The 20,469-nt window shown below is 47.4% G+C and overlaps 1 protein-coding gene across 1 annotated transcript; it reads right to left on the minus strand.

The window, feature by feature from the left end:
* Nucleotides 1-10,468: 10,468 nt before the first annotated feature.
* LOC124677933 (protein ACCELERATED CELL DEATH 6-like) lies at nucleotides 10,469-20,063 on the minus strand. Its single transcript, XM_047213871.1, has 3 exons — nucleotides 19,091-20,063; nucleotides 11,268-11,887; nucleotides 10,469-11,167 (listed from the first exon to the last, which is right to left on the minus strand). The coding sequence occupies exons 1-3, from the start codon at nucleotides 20,061-20,063 to the stop codon at nucleotides 10,469-10,471; spliced, it is 2,292 nt and encodes a 763-aa protein (XP_047069827.1).
* Nucleotides 20,064-20,469: the final 406 nt, after the last annotated feature.

Here is a 20,469-nt window from a genome sequence, read left to right on the forward strand (position 1 = left end):
TAGATGTTGCCACAGTTTCTTGCCCCCGCAGCCTCCAAACTTCATCTCGCAAATCTCCAAGTAACTCGCTCCAGAACTTCGGCAATGGAGGATCATGCCAATCCACATATCCACATCCATGACCATTCTAACCAAAAATACAAAGAAAAATGAATTTGGTTCCAGGGAGCAATAAAGGGGAACAAAGAAGAAATTAGGAACGACGCGGAGGTGCTCACCAGTGCATCGACGCAAGCGTATTACCTCCTGTCGGGGTTAAGAACACTCCACGAGATCCATCTTGGTGCTTTCCTGGGCGGATTGCAGTGGAAAAACCTATCTGGCCCCTCGTACACCATCGGGTTAGCCCGACACTCCACGAGATCCATCTTGGTGCTTTCCTGGGCGGATTGCAGTGGAAAAACCTATCTGGCCCCTCGTACACCATCGGGTTAGCCCGATACACCACCGGCGCCGTCCTTGATTCATCTGTCCTCCTCCTTCCGGCGGCTCGACGGAATCCGGGCGCCGATGACGCACCGGAGGACATTCTCGTCTACGCCGCCGTCAAGCTCTGCCTCTCCGCCGCCCCGCTACGCCGTTCCCCAGCAAGAACCCTAATTTCGTTCCCCTCTCCTCTTTCTGTCTCGCGAAGTCGCGAGCGAACAACGCATCAGGTCCAACCATTTAACCCTTTTCGGTGCCTGGCCCACATCTGACAAGAATCCCAGTCGATACACCACTAATCTCAGCTTAAGGTTAGACTTGGACTGGGATTTGTTAGTTCAGGGTGCAAACGACAGGGATTTGGACGTGGGGGTTTGATTCGCCGAACCATTACGAATTCAAGGTTTAGAATAGACCTTTTCCTATTCTATAAACCAAGTTTTATGTGTTTTATTAGATTTTTTTAAGAGATGTCCGCTGCAACGCGCGGGGTATCATTTTAGTAATAGATAATACTCCCTCAGTCCCATGAAACATGTGTGAGATTTGTCAAATTTGGATGTATCTCGATACATATATATCCAAATTTTGATAAATCTTAGACAGGTCTCATGAGACGGAGAAAGTAGTATATTTATGTAGATTACTTGATTGGAATTTGGTCTCTTTAATTCGTTTGCCTAGATTTACACTGCTGTGCGCGCACGCGCGTGTGTGTGTGCGCGCCACTTCTAGAATGAACGTTATTATGCACCCATTTATATGTACGGTGTTACAACATGCTTTTGTCTCGCAATACTTGGGCAAATTTTGGATGCCCCAATGACGCAATGAAAAATATTCAGGAACCAAGACAGAAACCGGTTCAAAAATGCCGGTAGTATTGTCGTCGAATCTTTGACACCCGATCCATGCGGTTTGTGAGACTGTTGCCCCAAGTTTGTAGCTCAATCAAACTATTTTTTTTCTTGAGAATCCAACTCAGATGATTTCAATCACATTGCATGCTGCGATTTGCTCAAAAGAGGAATAAATAAATTGCAGGCTACGATCAGCAGGACAAATTCAATTCCAAGTAGAGGATGAACGCTGCACTGGTCACACCGCTTCAGTGGTTAGAAAACACTGCACAACCCAAAAGGCTTCTCTGTATTACCTAGCCGTGTAAGAATATAAACGCTGCCCGGACAAATCAACGGGGCACACTAATACAGACATCAACCACCGACACATCTAAACTAGATGTACAACACGCCAATTTACATGATATATATCACCAGCACGCCAAGGACAAAGAATGCGGCTACAAATTTGTCTAGTGTGTGTAGCTCTTCTCAGTCTTGCTCCGCTATGTAGTTGGGTAGCTCGCCCTGGCAAAGGTACTCGTCGCAGTAGGACATCGACCCCCAGCCCCTCCGTAGCCGGAAGATGTCCTCTGTGAAGGTGGAGCCAGACGTTCCTATGAAAACGTTTGACAACGCGCATATTGTCTTGTCGAGCATGGCCTCAACCTGCAAAAGGGATCCAGCTTGTTACTTAGTATAACCATCACCACCATCAATAGGATAATCAAACCAGAAAAAGGACAGGAATTGATAGATTTATACCTGATTATCTCCACCCATGTGATCTCTGTACAACAAGGCATCCCATTTCTCAGAACTGTGATGCTCTGGTCTTTTTACAAGAGGTACTTGCCTGTCATTGAATACAACCAAGGACTGCAGAAGATTTGTTTCGCTCTCAGCAGCATCAGTTGACAGATATATCAAGGAGGCATTAGCTTTCTCAACGATTCGCAGGATGCATTCTGCTGCCTGAGGGATGGGGAACAAGCAGCTCTCTTTCTTCACATTACTGCACAAAGATAAAAAAATGGAATCAGTTAGTGCCACTCAGGAGAAGATACTCGCAAATTATAACAGCATCTGTGTGATGAAACGCAAGTCATGCACAAAGCATATGATTATGGCATGTTTTGTCATCAATAATCTCCAAAAAACCTCAAGCGTATGGTTATGTATATGAGTAGTATAACTACAAAGACTTGACATGCAAGTGCTAGCTCACACAACTATGAGCTAGATTTCTGTCAAGCCAACCACTAACCATATGCAACATTACAAATGATTTCTTTGCAATCACAGGGTACATATTAATTTTGCAAAGCTGACAAAACTTCAAATACTGATGAAACTTGATAGCAGAAACTAAAAGAAGCTAATGATGTATTAGCATGATCTGAAAGCAGAAAACAACTGCCTAGTCACAATCAATAGCAAGTAGCATAGTAGACATTAGTATGCCATCACGATTTTTTTCCATAATATGTCATATATTTGTGGATATAGCCAAGATGGAAAAGAGATGCCAAAACAAAGTTGAACTCAGTCTGTCTCTACTATGGCTTGTCTAGAAGTGTTGGGAAACAGAAAAACTATAAGTTAAAGGCGATTGCTTATATCAGTTCACAAATGAGGTTGCAGACCTCAAATGATCAGCCAAGTCGGTAGAAAACATTTTATTATCAGGAACTGCTGAAACAAGGAAGTTCATCACCGTGATAGCTCATCTCTATAGAATTTTCTTTGAAAATAACCATACTAATAGCAAATAATAAATTGCTATATGGTTATTTTAAATAAAATAAATCCTTTAAGTGTTGCAGAAACTAAAGGCACTCTAAGGTGCTGACTGCTGACTGGTGGTAACTATTGAGTACTGTAATACAAGTGCATTGTAGATGTGATTAGAGTGCTAGTTGGTTAACATATACTACTAAAAAATCCACAGCATGAGGGGACAAGACCCAGAGCAGCAACCATCTCAAAACTGGTCATGAAGTGATCAGTTTAATCCTTTTAGCTAAGCTTGGCATGAGGTAATTTACAATATAAGGCAGAGCTGCTCATAAACTTTGGTCCACCCTCATTAAGGTTTCTGAAATATTAGCATCAGTTATCGAAGTAAAAATTACTGTTACCAGGGAAAGATTTTAGAAAAGATAAGTTCATTGATCTTTAATCCAGAATGACCATTTAAGTTTTATAAGAACAAAAAAATTTAGTCAACAATTTAGTTCTCAAGTAGTAGACACAACTCTAAATTAAAAGACAGTAAAAAAATGCCATGTAAGTCATTCAACAAGGATGCTCTTTCGGTGTGTTAATTTGATCATATACACATGTCATTACCGATCACTCAACACCCTACAGAAAATAACCAAGTGGCTCCCTAGAAGACAAACTATATACTATATGAGGCTTATTTTATCTTTAGGAGGATATCGGTGATCTGCAATATCAAGCGGACAGTTCATTAAAAGCCCATCAATACTATGCATAATAAATCTGATCAAGTGTGTAGTGCTCAGGCGTTGACTTGCGTAAAAAATTTAACTGCCTAGATCTAAACCAAGAACCATTTTTTATGAAAACTTTAACTACACAAGTTGCATTTTCCAAAATTGCACTGTCCAAATCAACATCAAGCAAACTATGAGTAGAAGAGCATTATGTTCTGAAACCCTATTAATCACCACCTGTAAGAGGGATAAAGGAAACTACTAGAGCCCAGAAACAAAATGCAGCCCTATCAGCATGTTAGATCACAAAGTTCGACAAAGAACCTTGATAGATGCATGTTGCTGAAACATGGAGGTGGCAGGTATCTTACCAGAACTTAAGAAAGCCATGTCGCCGAAAATGCAGAGCAATGTAGTTTCCGCCCAAGAAAGTCTGCACAAATCGCTGCGCAGTGAGCATCATGAGCTTGCTTGGTTGGATCAAAGTCCTGCATTTGTGAGCCAACGGACCACCAGGCTGCATCAGCCACTCCTCCTCAGCATCAGCGGAGAACATCTCGCCGATTGCAAGCACCTCGGCGTCGGTGGTAAACTTTGGCGTGATGTCTGCTACATATCTCTTCTTTGGCACTTTCAGTTTCGCGTCCTCTGGCCAAGCAGCCTCGATCTTCCCCATCGAAATCCCGAGTTTATCCTTCAACTTCTTAATATGATCCTCATCCATGTAACACGGCGGTGACGCGACGTAACATATGAGCTGATCGATGCTCACCTTCCTTGTCTCTGCGAACTCCTCATAGGTGATCACAACCTTCTTCCCAATACAATTGTTGATGTTTTCGATATCAAGCACCTTGTCGTACTGATAATCCACCTTCTGGTCGAGGAAGACATTGCCGGAGGTTTGGGAGGGAAGGTAGGGTTTGTGTTGTTTGTGGCTGCGGTCGGGCAGATCGAGCATGCTTTTGTGGCGGCGGCGATCAAGGGATCAGCAAGCACCGGAGGGTCTTTGGCTGCGATCGGAAAGGATCGAGCAGTGTTGTTCTGGCGGCGATCAAGGGATAGGCGAATATATTTTTTGAGTTGTAGATCAAATCACCGGCGGCTAGAAGGGAAGAACATGGCTCTTGCTACCATGTTAGTGGAAGGGAAACGATTGTTCGCGACAATGAGTCGAACCGTACTTGAGTCCATACGGGTTACGTGTTTATATAGGAGGTGCAAAGACCAAGTCTTGTACATGTACAGGGAAAGATATAATACCGTATACGGTACAAACTATTACAACTAACACCCCCCTTAATCTAAACATTGGTAAGGTTTAGATTACGCTTAAACTCATCTAACTGTTTTACAGGAAGAGCCTTTGTGAAGCCATCTGCAACTTGATCTTTGCTTGAAATAAATCTAATGTCCAGAAGATGTTTAGCAACCCTTTCTCTCGCAAAGTGAAAATCTATCTCAATATGCTTGGTGCGGGCATGAAACACTGGGTTTGCAGATAGATAAGTGGCACCTAGATTATCACACCATAAACATGGCATTTGTCTTAACCGAACACCAAGTTCACTAAGGAGAGCTTCAACCCAAATCAATTCTGCTGTAGCATTTGCAAGGGCTTTGTATTCAGCTTCAGTACTAGATCTTGACACTGTTTCTTGTTTTTTGGCACTCCAAGATACCAGATTTGGTCCAACAAATATAGCAAAACCACCAGTAGATCGCCTATCATCAATAGAGCCTGCCCAATCTGCATCAGAGAAATCACTAAGGAGAATAGATGAAGACTTAACAAATGTGATTCCAGTCTTTAAGGTATCCTGTATATATCTGAGAATACGTTTCACTGCAGACCAATGCTCTGTAGTAGGAGCATGAAGAAACTGGCAGACTTTGTTAACAGAATAAGACAATCTGGACGTGTTAATGTCAAGTACTGTAATCCTCCAACAATACTGCGATACTGAGTACTATCTTCAGTCCCCAAAGGTGTACCATCATGAAGAGACAACTGTTCTGTAGAAGATAAAGGTGTAGGTGTAGCCTTGCAATCTCGCATGCCAACCTTCGTCAACAAATCAGTAGCATATTTTTCTTGTGTTAGAACTAGTCCATTATTCACCCTTTTTACTTCAATGCCAAGAAAGTAGTGTAAGTCCCCTAAATCTTTAATAGCAAAGTTCTTGTTGAGATCTCGAAGCAGAATATCAATGGCATCATCAGAAGAACTAGTTACTATAATATCATCAACATAGATCAACACATAGATAATGATACCTGATCTGTTATAGAGAAACAGTGAAGTATCAGCCTTGGAAGGAAGGAAACCAAGATCACTCAACTTTGCACTGAGTCTAGAGTACCATGCTCGAGGTGCCTGTTTCAGTCCACAAAGCTTTGTCAAGTTTGCAAATATAGTACGGAGCATGAGAGTCCTCAAAACCTGGAGGTTGTCGCATATAAACTTCCTCTTCCAGAACACCATGAAGAAACGCGTTCTTGACATCTAGCTGCCGTAAACTCCAACCTCGAGACACAGAAATAGATAGAACAATTCTGATAGTATCAATGCCATATCTTTGTTTAAAACCTTTTGCAACTAGTCTTGCCTTGTATCTGTCAATGGTTCCATCTGCTTTCTTCTTTATGCGATACACCCACTTGCAATCAATTAGGTTTCTGCTTCTGTTAGGAGGAACAAGATGCCACAATTTGTTTGCAATTAAAGCATCATATTTTTCTTGCATAGCTTGAGACCACCTTGCATCATTCAGAGCTTCCTCATGTGTGCATGGTTCACCTGTAGAGGAGAACATACCATATCGAACAGTTCCATCAGTATATTTCTTTGGATTGCGTATACCTTTCTGTAGACGTGTGCGAACACCAACATTCTGCACCGCAGCATTTTGTGCCGGTGAATCAGGTATACTTGAGCTTGAGTCACTGGTGCCATCATCACCATTATCGTTGTTATTTTATTCAATCAATTCTTCTTCTTCAGCAACATTCTCACCCCCACCGCTTCCGGCCACAGACGATCCAGGGGCAGAGGACAGAGAGCTGCTGCTGCCGCTACTGTCGGCACCACGTGGAGAGCTCCCACTGGCGGGGCCAAGAGACAGCGGTGGAGATGCGTTTTCACCACACGCACTCGCCTCGGGAGAAGGAGACGACGATCGCGTGGGTGGGGATGGCCCGCGAGACTCCGCCTCGGGACTGGATGAGGGTGGGTGGCGATCACGCGCGCCCACCTCGGGATTAGCACGCCCAGGCGGATCAACCTGGGGATCCTGACGCCCAGGAGAATGTCGGGCAGAATCATCATGGGAATCAGCGCCTATTTCGTCTTCTTCTGCAGAAAATTCAAAAGAAAATTCTGGGCTGTTGGAAAGAGCAGTTTCATCGGCATTTGTTCCTGCAGCTTCGGGACCCTGTTGCACATCAGTAATAGGCACAATAACAGGCACATGGTTATCCATATTTTGTGTACCCTCTGGTAGAAGTAAAATAATTGTTTGAGAAGAGCACCGGCATTTGGATGAAGGGAGGCAAAAGGGAAGACGTTTTCATCAAACACAACATTGCGAGAGATATAAATTCTTCCAGTCGAGATATCAAGACACTTAACGCCCTTGTGAAGAGGACTGTACCCAAGGAAAGCACATCGCTTGGAACGGAAGGCAAGTTTGCGCTTATTGTAAGGGCAAAGATTAGGCCAGCAAGCACAGCCAAAAGTTCGAAGGGCATCATAGTTTGGTGTAATATGAAGAAGGCGTTCAGTGGGTGTATCAAAATTCAAGACTTTGCTAGGAAGTAAACTGATCAGAAAGGTGGCAGTGATAAAAGCCTCATCCCAGAACTTTAAGGGCATGGAAGCATTTGCAAGAAGTGCAAGACCAACTTCAACAATATGACGGTGTTTTCTCTCAGCAGAACCATTTTGTTGATGAGCATGTGGACATGATACATGATGGGTAATGCCAACTTTCTGAAAGAACCCATTTAATTTCTCATACTCACCTCCCCAATCAGTTTGCATGGTAACGATTTTTCTATCAAACTTGCGTTCAACATATTGCTGAAAATTGAGAAAGACTTGATAAACATCAGACCGCTTCCTAAGCAAATATATCCAAGTAAATTTACTAAAATCATCGATAAAGCTTACATAGTATGCATGTTTTCCCACAGAGAGAGGGGCAGGGCCCCATACATCAGAGAATACTTGCTCCAAAGGAGCAGTAGAGACACTAGATGATACAGGGTATGGCAACTGGTGACTTTTGGCTACCTGACAAGAGTCACAAACATATGGAGTACTCTCTGGGGTGTAAGCTATTTTATTTCTCCTAAGAACTTGCTTAACCACAAATGAAGAAGGATGTCCTAAGCGGCGATGCCATGTGGGTGATGATGGCTTTATTGTGAAGAAGGCGTGTTTGGCAGTCTCATGAAACATGGGCACCAGGGGATAGAGACCGCCCCAACAGGGGCCTCTAAACAGAACTCTTCGTGTTGCTTGGTCCTTGATTAAAAAGAAGAAAGGGTGGAACTCAATAAACACATGGTTGTCAAGAGTAAAACGATGAATAGATAAAAGATTCTTGGATGCATTTAGAACATGAAGGATATTGTTGAGATCAAAGGAACCATGAGGGGTACGCAAAATTGAATTACCAATGTGACTAATGTGCATACCTGTACCTTCAGCAGTGCGAATATTGTCTTGCCCATGGTACTTGTTGGCGATGAGAAGCTTGTTCAACTCGCTGGTAATGTGATTAGTAGCACCAGAGTCAGCATACCAATTTGTGTCAACCCCATAGGATGCAAGGTGTGCTCCCTTTTCAGCGTCATCTCTTTTCTTCTTGTCATCAGAATAGCGCCACCAGCACTCACTTGCAGGGTGGCCATGTTTCTTGCAGATTTGGCATTCGGTGTTAACATATCTAGTGGGTACACGATCGCGGCGCCCACCACCACCATCATTGCGCCTGTCACGGCGCTCATCACGGCGGTCAGCACGGCGATCATCATCACGGCGGTCATCACGTTTCCAGGGCGATCATCATAACGACGGTCATCACGTCTCCAGGAACGATCATCATCACGCTCACGGTAGCGGCCACCACCTCCACGATAGCGATCATCACACCACGAGGGGGAGGAGAGTAACCACGAGAGGGAGGAGGCGGAGTGCGGCCACGTGGTGGTACATATCCACGGCGAGCAAGATTGGCAGAAGAGACAAACATGCCATTCTCCTCAACACCATTGCGCATGTCATACCCACAGAGTTGCTCATAGAAATCATCAATAGTAGTACTCGAATTTCCATGGACTGATGTAATAAGGGAGTTGTATTCAACTTTGTCTAGACCATGCAGAAGGTAACTAAGTAGTTCATCATCTCCAACCGGTTTCCCAAGGGCAGATAGTTCTGACGCAAAGCCTTTCATCTTGGTGTAGTATTGGTCAGCTGTCATGGTGAGTTTCTTGGTATCATTGAGCTTCTCCCTCAGATGTTGCGCCTTGGTACGATAGGCTGTTTTGAACATAGCATTGATGGCAGACCAGGCCATGGCTGTAGTGTCCATGCCAAGAACATGAGAGAGAATCTCCGGTGACAACGAATTGAGTAGAAAACGCAGCACCTGCTGATCACGAGCTATCCAAGTCAGGTATGCGGGATTGTCAACTTGTACCTTCTTCCCATTAGTGTCATCCACTTCGATGGTCTTGGCAGGTGCATCATCTGAGCCATCAAGCAGGCCCATGACATTGGCACCGCGAAACGCAGGGACGATCAGAGCCTGCCATAGTAAGAAGTTGTTCCGTGTGAGGTGCTGGGACGGTGGGCTACCCAGAGCAGCGGCCAAGGTGGAAGCAGATGATGAAGAACTCATGATCGTATGTGGGGATCTGCGGCGTTTTCAGCGACAGGTGACGAGGCGTGGCGACGAAAACAAACAGCAGCGACGGAGAGGAGCTCAGTAGGATGTCGATCGCGAGCAGTCACCGATCGAGGAAGACAGACGTGGGGTTTTGTGGTGTTTGGCGATCACGGCGGCGAGATCGGAATCTTCACGGCGGCGAGATCGGAATCTTGGATGGGTTTTTGGTTTCTGGTTTTGGGTTTGGATTTGTTGTGGTTTTGATTTGTTGTCTATGTGTGTATGCCGGCGGCGAAGAGGATTAACTCAGCGGCACGGCGATGTGGATGCTTGTACGGCGGCGGCGGCGGCTGAAGAGCGGCGGCGGCGGCAGCTAGGTCAATGGAAGAGTCGCTATGATACCATGTTCGCGACAATGAGTCGAACCGTACTTGAGTCCATACGGGTTACATGTTTATATAGGAGGTGCAAAGACCAAGTCTTGTACATGTACAGGGAAAGATATAATACCGTATACGGTACAGACTATTACAACTAACAACGATGCCCTGTACGGGGTTCATGCTTCGTGTTATATGGATGGGAAAAGCCCCCATCGTGGCATAATACAAAGAATACGTATACCGGTGGACTACTACTCCATGTGGTATAGCGTAGAATACATTATGTCTAACACAAGCTGAGGTGCATAATACATGGAGCTATGTATTTAGGAAAATATTGTGACAATGATCAAGACTTACAAATTCAATCGGTCTTACAGGACGAAAGTGTGCAACCCACAAGAATAGACATCAAATACTTCCACGAAACCGGTTCTGGACAAACACATGCTTTCGACCTAGCGGTGGTGGAGGATCCTTGCCAACACGGCCCAACCAAAGATGACTATGAACGGCCATAGTGCAAGGACACATATCTGTAGAAACCGTGCAATCATCTGCAATGGCTCTAACCTAATAAATCGTGCAAGAATAAAATATCTAAAAAAATCCGTCATATTTGGGAATAGAAATACGGCTGGAGCAATAACGCAAACCGCGACAGCGGTGTTACGAGCAACCGGAGCTAGCACCATATACACGCCCAGCGCAAAAGCAATAGTCATGCATATGAGTGAACTTGACAGCAAAAGCAGGGACGGGACAAAGTTGAGTTTGCGGATTCTCAACTCACACATGGGAGCTGCAGCAAACGCGAAGCCAACGGTAGCTATTGTGGAGCAGGTGAAACCTAATGCGTTGGCCATCATGTACGCGTCAAAAGCATAACTCCCAGCAAGTGTTGGCGTACCTCCATTAGTATGATCATCGGCTCTGTAACCTCCAGGAAGGGCAAAAGTTGCACTGAACGCCACTGTGGCTATTAGGACTGAAACAACGATAAGCGTCTGTGTTGCGTCTTTCAGCTTGTCTGATTCTTTGTCCTGTTCCTTGGGCGTTGGACATCGACTATACTTTTCCTCAGTCTTATCCCGGCGAAGGGCTCCGTGGTTCGCCATAACGGAGAGCAAGGCTTTGTATATTTGATTCTCAGGGTTCTGAAACAAAAAGGGGCAGGGAATGGATTAATAATGAGTACCAAATGTGCTCTGGATGATTTGTTTAATTAAAGAGGGAACTTGAAAGTGTATTATTTACCAGTGTATATGCCATTTCGAACGGAAGATTACTTCTGGATACGTCAAGGTAAGTTTCCCCGTCGTTATTTGTTAGATTCAGATCCACCTCCAGTCTCCTGAACAGACGAAAGAACATCCAAAAGCTCCGAGCCTTGAGAGCTAAGTGCAGTGCAGTGTTCCCATCATTGTCTTGCATATTAAGAATCCAAGCTAGAGATGGATGTAGACATACATATGAGACTATGTCTACTCTTCCTTTCTCGACCGCTACATGAAGGAATGTTCTTCCTTTCGCGTCGCGTAACGCAAAGCTATCCGGACACTCCCGCTGGAAAAATTCTATGGCACCTCTATAACCTACGGAGGCAGCCACATGTATGGGAAAAGATCCGTTCTTGTCTGCCTGATACGGTGCCACACGGTTCGCTTTGTATACTATAATGAGGAGCTCAAATTCCAGATTCGGAATCCACGGGAAACATTGCCAGGTTATCTTTTTATCTTTGGACACGTAAAAGACCGTATTATACCAGGCAATCGGAAAAACCCGTGATGCAGCGAAATGAAGCGGTGTACTCCCATCTTTGTCGACTAGTGTAGAAAGGCTTTTCTTCCAATGCACTAGGAGCTCTATCATCACTGTGAAGAATATGCTTTTTTGTGTTAGTAAATCAAAAAAAGCTGGCAATGCACGCACTCAATCATGTAGGAATTATCATAATTCTCAATAACATCACATAGAACTGGGCGTTTATTAAATCATGAATCTACATTAGTATATAAGATAACAACAACGTCAAGTGTCGTAACAATATACCCAGCGGAAACAATCAGGAGGCGGCGCAAGAAGCTACAAAACCCATCTAGGGTTCCGTCCTCCTCACCGGCGATACCGCTGGTCCGCTTCACCTCCGGGGGCCTTGGGGCCTTGGAGGTGTGGTGGATCACGGTCCCTCGCCGGCGGGGAGTTTTCGTCCTTAATTTAGTTTGCTTTTCAGTCTCTTTTTTGGGATGGTGAGGCGGCGGCTACATCCTGAAGTCAGAATAAGGTCCTCCCCGCCCTATCCTCGCTCCGGTGGTGCATGTAGCGCTGATGGAGGGCGCGTGGAGTTGTTTGCCCGTCGGATCTCCTGGGATCCGGTCGGTTTTCGTGTTAGTTGGTGTGATTTCATGTCAGTCTCTTCCGATCTATGGTTGTCATCATTGGCGATGGTTACTGCTCTGGTGTGCTGGTCCTTTGGGACCTTAGCACGACGACTTCCCGTCTGTCTACTACAACAAGCTCTACTACGACAAGCTTTGCCTGACTCCGGTGATGGAGGGGCGAGGACAGCGGCGCGCCTTCGGCTCGTGCTAGTGTCTGTAGTCGTCGCTAGGTGGTCCGAGTACCAATTTGTAATTTCTTTTACTTTTTGGGCTATTTGTACTACTGTTGATGATTATTAATAGATCGGTGGATTTCTCGCAAAAAAAAAAGTGTCGTAACAATTAATTCCCCCTAAAAGGTGAAATATCCAGCCCTTTGTGTGCTAGACCCTAACTTAAATCTTAATTAATTTGACCTTGACTCCGGAGATATAAGCTGACTTTAAAATGTAAAGCAAACTAATGCATGCACCGGTTACATGCACCTTTAACATGTACATCTACATCTACGTGTTTGCTGCGACAAAAGAGAAACATGTACATCTACGTGGGGAGTGGGAGGTAAGCCTAGTATTGGCATGAATTTAGCTTTAAAATCAAAGAAGCGAATATATATACCAACCCATTATGCCATGCTTGGCGATATACCAGAGAAATGGTGATCAGGTCATCAGATCAGACAAAAAAAATATGAAGAAACCATAGATGTGAAAGCTTCCTATCATGGATAACACTTTTGCTTGCATGGTAGCGAATTTGGTGCTAGCATAAAGTTTCCTATAACTATCCCTACAAAATAGTTTGTTTTAAATTAAATGGCTACAACACGCTGAAAATTATAGCAACATTCACGATTGTTGAGCAATTTTTTGTAGGATCCTCGGCAACCATACTCCAAAGATCATGAGGGGACGTTTATATGCATAGAAAGATTGCTCACCCCAACAGGTAAGAATATTTCCCCTGGTTAGCCCCTGATCTGATGGGAGAAAGCCCTAATCCTACCTCGGGTTCTTGGTGAGTCAAAGGACTAACTCGGCGAGCATGGATTGATCTAGGGTTCAAGGCCATACGATGGGTGTTGTCGATGGCGTAGGCATAATGTGTGAAGTTCGATCTCTTGCCCCGTCATCATCTTCCCCTTTGTATAGGCGTTGGCCTTGGGTGACCTCTTCCTGTGCGTGTAGATCTCTCCGCCTCTCACACCCAGACTTGGTAAATATTTTTCCATAGCATGCTTCAAGGAAATCTTGGTTTTGTCTAGAGTCTAGGTGCCACACAATACGTAGGTTGGTGGAGTCCAATAGTGGCCTAGGCCTTAGGGCATCCCAACGGCGCGACGCAAACGGACGCTGAGCGACCGTTTTCATCCGCCGCGACCGGAAATGCGTCTGGCACCACCTCCAGCGGGGCGACGCAAAGTGATCGGGCCATCCGCGGAGATGCAAACCTGGCCCAAATATGCGCCTCGGATGCGTCTCTGCGGACACTGCGCGGACGCCGAAAGTGTCCGCTCGTATCCGGCGGACGTTTCGTCGGGCCCGCCTGGCAGCGACCCTGCGTCGATGCGTCTTCTCAAATGCGCCAGCGACTGGCGCCGCTGCGTCGCTTCGGCAGTCTGCGCCACGTTAATGACGATGCCTCGGCTGCCGAGCGGCCGCAACCCACCTCCGCCAACCACGTTAATGGCGTCGCCACGCGTCCCGCGGCCACCGCATGCCTCCGGCCTATATAAAGGGGGCGCGCGTTCTTCTTCCTCATCCACTCCTCCAAAGAAACCCTAGCCGCCACAAAGCTCAACCGTTCCGCCGCCTAGGTGTTCCTGCGACGCAGCCAGGCCTGCGAGGAAGATCATGGCGGGTCCTGGTGGTCGGCGAGGCAGTCGAGGCCGCGGCCCTGGGCGCCCCCGGGGACGGGGCAGGGGCCGCCGTGGTGGAGCAGCTACAGCCCCACGCTCGCCGTCGCCTGCGCCTCTTCGTCTTCCTCCGCCGTGGAGGACCGCTGCTTCGAGTTCCTCCTCCGCATCGACGACGACCCGCTCGGCATCAAGCGGCTCCCGGACAAGTTCGCCGAGTTCTTCGATGGCGTCGAGCCGGCGCATTTGCAGCTACGGGAGCCCAGCTGCAACTTCTGCCGCTGGACCGTGGAGGTCCTGTTCAACGGGCAGGGCAAGGTGTACCTGCACACCGGGTGGGGCAAGTTCGCCCGTGACCTCGCGCTCGAGCCCGGCTGCCAGCTCACCTTCCTCTACGAGGGAGACGGTGAGATGGTCGTCAAGGTGTTCGACGACACGGCCTGCCGCAGGCACTACCACACCGGCGAATCCGCGTCGGACTCCGATAGTTAGAACGTAGAGTGTTCTTTCTTTGCAGCGAATCTGGCTACGGGTCAGAGGAAACCAGTAGTGGAAGGTTTCTGTCTGTTCTTCCTCGGTAGAACCAACAAGGGCACCGTCATGCCTCCATCTGGATTTTCCAGTTTGGGTGACTGGGTGTGCCCTCGAAAGTACTTTCTTGGCAGCGAACATACGGAAATCAACACAACTGGTTTCTATTTTTAAAATATTTATATTTGTGTCAACCATGTTCCAAACTATTTATTAGTTTGTGTAAAATAATCTTCCAATTTGTAATATTTGGAACTATGTTCAAATGAAAAAGCGAAAAAACTGCGTCGGGCCGCTAAAGCCAACCCCAGTCGCAAACGGACGCGCGGACGAAAACGGTCATTTGAGCGTCCGCTGCGCGACGCAAACGGACGCGCGGACAATAAAATGCGTCGCGCCGCCCTTAGAGCATGTACAATAGAACCTAGTCAGCCGGCTATAAAACAATCCACGTCACCGAAATCCCAGCTGGAGGCGAGAGAAGAGAGGAGAGAGAAGCCAGCGGGCGCTTCGTATCGCCTCTTGCGCGCGAAATCGAAGAAGACTGCAAATATCCCGTGAAGCCAAGGACTGCGGTTCCAAGTCACGCACAAATCGCCACCTCCCAACCCCAGATTTGTCGCCGGCGCCGCACCAAGAAGATGGGTAAGCAGTCCAAAAGGACGCGTGCGCCGGAGAATCTGGAGGTCCTTCCGTCCCCGCCTCATCTCGTCCTGCCGGCAGCGCCTCACCTTGGCTTGCCACAAGCATGGTATGCGTTCTTAATTGCTGATGCATCTACGCTCAGTCTGCTAGTCGCTACACTTGTGTCTTTGTTTCCGTCAAATCTGAACAATATGATGCCCTTCGTGGTGTCATTTCTTTGTATGATACTTGCAACGTGATTAGCGATGGTATTTTGGGTGTTAGAAAATTAAAAGTAGAAGATACTGACTCGATGGCAATGTGCCTAGTAGGATCAAGTGTTAACAAAATACTGCAGTTTGTGACCACGGTCAGAGATGGACAAAAGTTCTGTTTTCATGTATCTAAATGCAGCAGCATCTTCTTATGTTGCATCTATGAATCAGGTTTTTTCTTTCGAATGGTTCTAGGAATCAGGTTTTCATGTATTCATCTCTGAAAGTTGTTCAATCTTAATTGTTTCTTTGCAAGAAATTTATCTAACAAACTGAAGATTAAGTAGTAGAAAACAGAGCTTGACATATTTAAATAGCTATAGTCCTACAAACTATCTACAGTAGGAAGTAAAATCATGGTGGAATGCTGATGTATGCATGTTCTAAAATGGGAATGTATCATTGCTTGAGAATTCTATTTGATCTGCCAAATTTTCTGTGCCGGAATTCAAGATCACGCAGGAAGTGCAGAATCATGTAGTCAATGGTCCAATTACACTTAAACTGTGCAGATAGTTAACTATTTTGGACAGTTTGGTGACATAGCAATCTACTTTACTGTTTCAATATTTAGCTCTTGTCCTTGTTTTCTTGTTTCCATACAGTGGCTGAAGTTGCCGATGCAAATGGTGTACCAGCTACCAAGATTCTAAAAATGGGTGCCTTTATCGTCATCGAGACAAACTGAAGTCATGTTTGCCGGGAATCGGATATTTTGTTTGGTTAATGTTTGTTTCTGAAGTGTCATGTAATGTTTAAGTGTGCCATGGTGGTATGTGCTGTTAGTTTCTTCCTCGTTGTCATTGGGATGATATAGATATATGTATATTCATTCTCAGGTCCTCAATCTTAGTTCAGAATTCAGTCTCGTCTTCTTCTTCGACCTAGGTTTTGGATGTTTGCCGGAGATCTTGTTTAGTGTTATGTTTGGTAAAAACTTTCTCGGACTCACTTAGTGCTCAAGTGTCTTTACGGTTCATGTAGCATCTGATTGTTGCTTTGCTTATTAATCAGTTTCCCTTGGTATATCTTGATGGAGAGGATGGTACATATGTACGTTGCCTAAAATGACCACAAAGATGCATTTTACGGTGGATCACAGCAGGTTATATACACATTGACGAGTCGGAAGAATCACACTAGACCAGGACCGAAACGGTATCGCTCCGCGTCGTCCCCCGCGGGCGACCGGGGCGAACCCTAGCCCCAACCGCGCCGCCACCCCTCCTCCTCCCCTCCTCCCCCGCCGCCGCCGGCGAGCGCCGGCGGGCAAAGCCCGCGCGGTGCCGGCGGCGGTGGGTTCTCTCTCACCCACGCGCGAGGGAGTATGCGCGGGGCAGGCTCGGCTGGCGGCGGTGCTCCTCGGGGCTTCAAGAGCTCGGTCCGGCGGTGGTGGCAGGGCATGACGGCGGCGGTTCCAGGCGGAGGCGGTGGCGGGCGCAGTGCGTGGCCATGGGCGGCAGCGGAGGCCGACGGTGGAGGGGGCCTGCTGGCGGCGCGGCCCGGATTGGGGCCAGTTGGGCTCCGATCTGGGCACCGCGGGCCTTGTCCAGGGCCAGGAGGGTCTCGAGACGGCCAGCCGGCGGGGCGGCCCCCTTGTTGCACTGCTGCTCGTGCTAGGTCCGGGCCGGGCGGGCCCGGATCCGGCGGCCCTGGCAGCGCGGCGTCCGACCCCTCTCTCGTCCGGGAAGGTCGTTGGGATGCCTTGCTGCCATTCAAAGGCGAGATCTTGGATGCCGACAAAGTGACCGGCTCGATCGGCGGCGTGGCGGTGTCAGTAACGACGCGGTGATGTCCCCGGGCGTTGCGGCGAGGGTGCTTCTTTGCGGCGGTGTGCGGCCTTGGCCATGGCTGTCTTGCGGGGAGTGAGGTCGCGGTGACGCTGCGCATGGTACCTGGCTAACACATTGCGGTTAGGTTGGGGGCGACTTGGCTAGGTTTGGGACGGAGCTGCAGATAGATGGCTTAGGCGGCATGGGTGTAGCAGCGTGGCGACACAACTAATGGGACTTGATCGAGACCTAGCAGGCGGCTGGGCATGATCTTGGCCTAATTGGTAGTGCTACTGCGTCCGGACGACGGTCACCTCGCGTGGCGGAGGGCGGATCCCCTCCCCTGACTGCCGTTGGCCTGATGGCTGTTGGCTATGTGTCGGCCTGCCCTGTCCAATCCGCCGGCCATGCGGTGTTGTGGCTAGGCCATGGGCTCGAGTTAGTGGGATGCCGGGGCGGCGGCCCTGGAAGGTGGACTGCGCGGTTGGCTCTACGGCGAGCAACGTTGCGGTGGTGGTGGTCTCACTCTTCGGCCATGAGGATGGCGTGGAGCGGACGGCGGGAGATCCTGGTGTTGGCGGCACTTCGGTTGTGGCAGCTCCCAGATCGTGGTTTGGGAACCTTCCTAGGGGGCAGCGGGCGGCTGAGTTCTCGGGCGTGGTGTGAGGCTACTTCCGGCGAAAGCTCGGCGCCAAGGCGCCAACGACGGCGATGCCCGCGGGTGTCGTAACCCTCTTGGGGGCGTCGTTGTGGGTACCCTCCCCGCGGTACGGCTCCGGGTGAAAACCCTAGACCTCGCGGTCTCGACGACGGCGGCGTAATGCGTCGTTACCCTCTTGGGGGCGTCGTTGTGGAGCCCCGACTCGACTCGGTCTATTCCAATGCCGTCGCTAGTTTTGGTTTTCCTTGTTCTTTTTTGTTTATCCTTTGATCTGCTTTGTAAGAGGTTCTCCTCTCCACCTTGTATCGGTTCGGCCGTTGCGGCTTTATTTATAAAGCGGGGCGAATGCCTATTTCGAGGAGGTTATATACACATTCAGTTATTACTTAACCCAATAGCCAGCCTAAAAGCCAGCCCATTGTAGTATGGTGGCTGTATGCTTACTGTAGCTGACGTGGCATGGGCTTATAGCAAGCAGCTAGCTTTCTTATTGTTCTTGCTCTTAGTCGTAGCAGGCTAGATGGGGTTATAGGTTCATATGCCATAGGCATACAAGCTGGTCCCATATATCGTCATCGACAAGTGTCTTCCGTTAAATTATATTTGGCCAAAACATGTTAAGGTTATGGCTTTATTTTAAAAAAATCATATACACAGGAGATGTGCCAACCAACTTATGATGTGTACTAATCTGATAACATATACAAACAACACATTCGGTTATAAAAAAGATGATTAAAAGACATATCCAGCGTTGCACTAGGCATTGTGCTATTTTATAGATGCGCAACGATATATCCTAAAAGCAGACAAAAATAGATAGGTAAAAATTGTGACAAAGCAAGTGAACTAAAAGGGGTATACGTAAATTAAAAATCCACCTAATTGTATATTGTAAGCCATGGTAACTTATTGGTACAAACTACAATCAATGTTGCTGAAAAGTAATATGCTAAAAATAGATGCATTTAGTGGTACCTGTGTCTGGGTCTCGAAGAAGCGCAACATGCAAGGCATTTTGTCCATCTCCTCCCGAGTAAGAGAGATTGCCATCACTCTTACAATATAGAGTCAGTGCAATGGTACTCTTCTCCAGCAAGATGGCTAGGTACAGCGGTGAAATGCCGTCCTTAGGATAATTAGCCAATTCGGGATCAGCACCCATTAGCAGCTTGACTAGAGTCTTTTTTTCTTGTTGATCTACAAAAGCTCTAAGCCTTTCTTCTGATGGGCCGTCAGCATCAAACAAAGCTCGCCTGTCCTTAATATGGTCCAGAAGTCTACCGTGTTCAATTCGAACAGCCTCGTGCAGGGCCGTCTCGTGACGCTTATTTTCCATTCTCAAAAGCTCGAGCTTCCTGTCGGCTCCCTCACGTCCAGCTAGATCAATGAGATGAGAAACCATTTGGAAGTTCCCAGCTTGGGCGGCACAATGCAAGGGTGTGTCTCCCTTGTGATTCTTCTCAAACAGTAGGGCCCTGTCTCTGTCGTAGATGATGCCGGCAAACTTCAGGAAATGCTGGCCACCCTTGGGACTCCTGGCGACCGCATGTAGTGCGGTATCCCCATCAGGAGTTACTCCCTTGAGGAGTGCTCCAGCTGCAAGCGAAGCAGCAGGATGGTGGTCGACGCCTTCTTCTACATCACGAGCAGCAACTCTTCCCTGGGCGCTGCTGCCACTCGCAAGCAACTCAAGATATTCATGAGTAGGAAGAATCTCCATTGGTGGATGTTGTGCTTGTGCGTCGGCCCTCTCGAGAAGGGCATTCAGCGCCTCCCAGGAGCCCTCGCGTGCCGATGCCAGCAGTAGGGGATTGATGCTAGCTGCAGGGGATTCGTCCTCATTGGAAGGCTTCTTGCTTGTCGCCGCCATGGCATCCTGTTCCTCCTGCAGATCCTTCAGTTTCTTGACATTGCCCCCCTCTGTGGCCACCATCAGCTTGGCGTCCATGGCGGCTGTGTGCTCTGATAGTTGGATGCAGTGTATGAGGTTGGTTGTGCTCCCAACTCCTATATCGGTGCACTTTTATAGCAGGATAGAGATTGGTCGTGTTTTTAATTACTTGTCGTCTCTCTCCGTCTAACACACACATACAGTCTTACTTTTTTCTGGCTTAATGATGATGGCGACGTGGTGTTGGCCGATGCTCGGCTTTTGTTTTCCCTAAAGCTGATCGAATTGTCTCCTCTGGAACGCAGCACCTGCAAAGCTAGCTTGATGCCCTGGTCGATTCTTGCACCTCCAAACAAGCTAGTACAAGATGCAGAACTAGCTTAACCAAAACGATCAAAATGGATTAATGGATTTCTCTTGCCTGCTATTACTACCTCCTACGTTTCTACTAAAGCACAATCGA

The sequence above is a fragment of the Lolium rigidum genome, chromosome 7 (assembly GCF_022539505.1).
Source record: "Lolium rigidum isolate FL_2022 chromosome 7, APGP_CSIRO_Lrig_0.1, whole genome shotgun sequence".
Classification (NCBI taxonomy): domain Eukaryota; kingdom Viridiplantae; phylum Streptophyta; class Magnoliopsida; order Poales; family Poaceae; genus Lolium; species Lolium rigidum.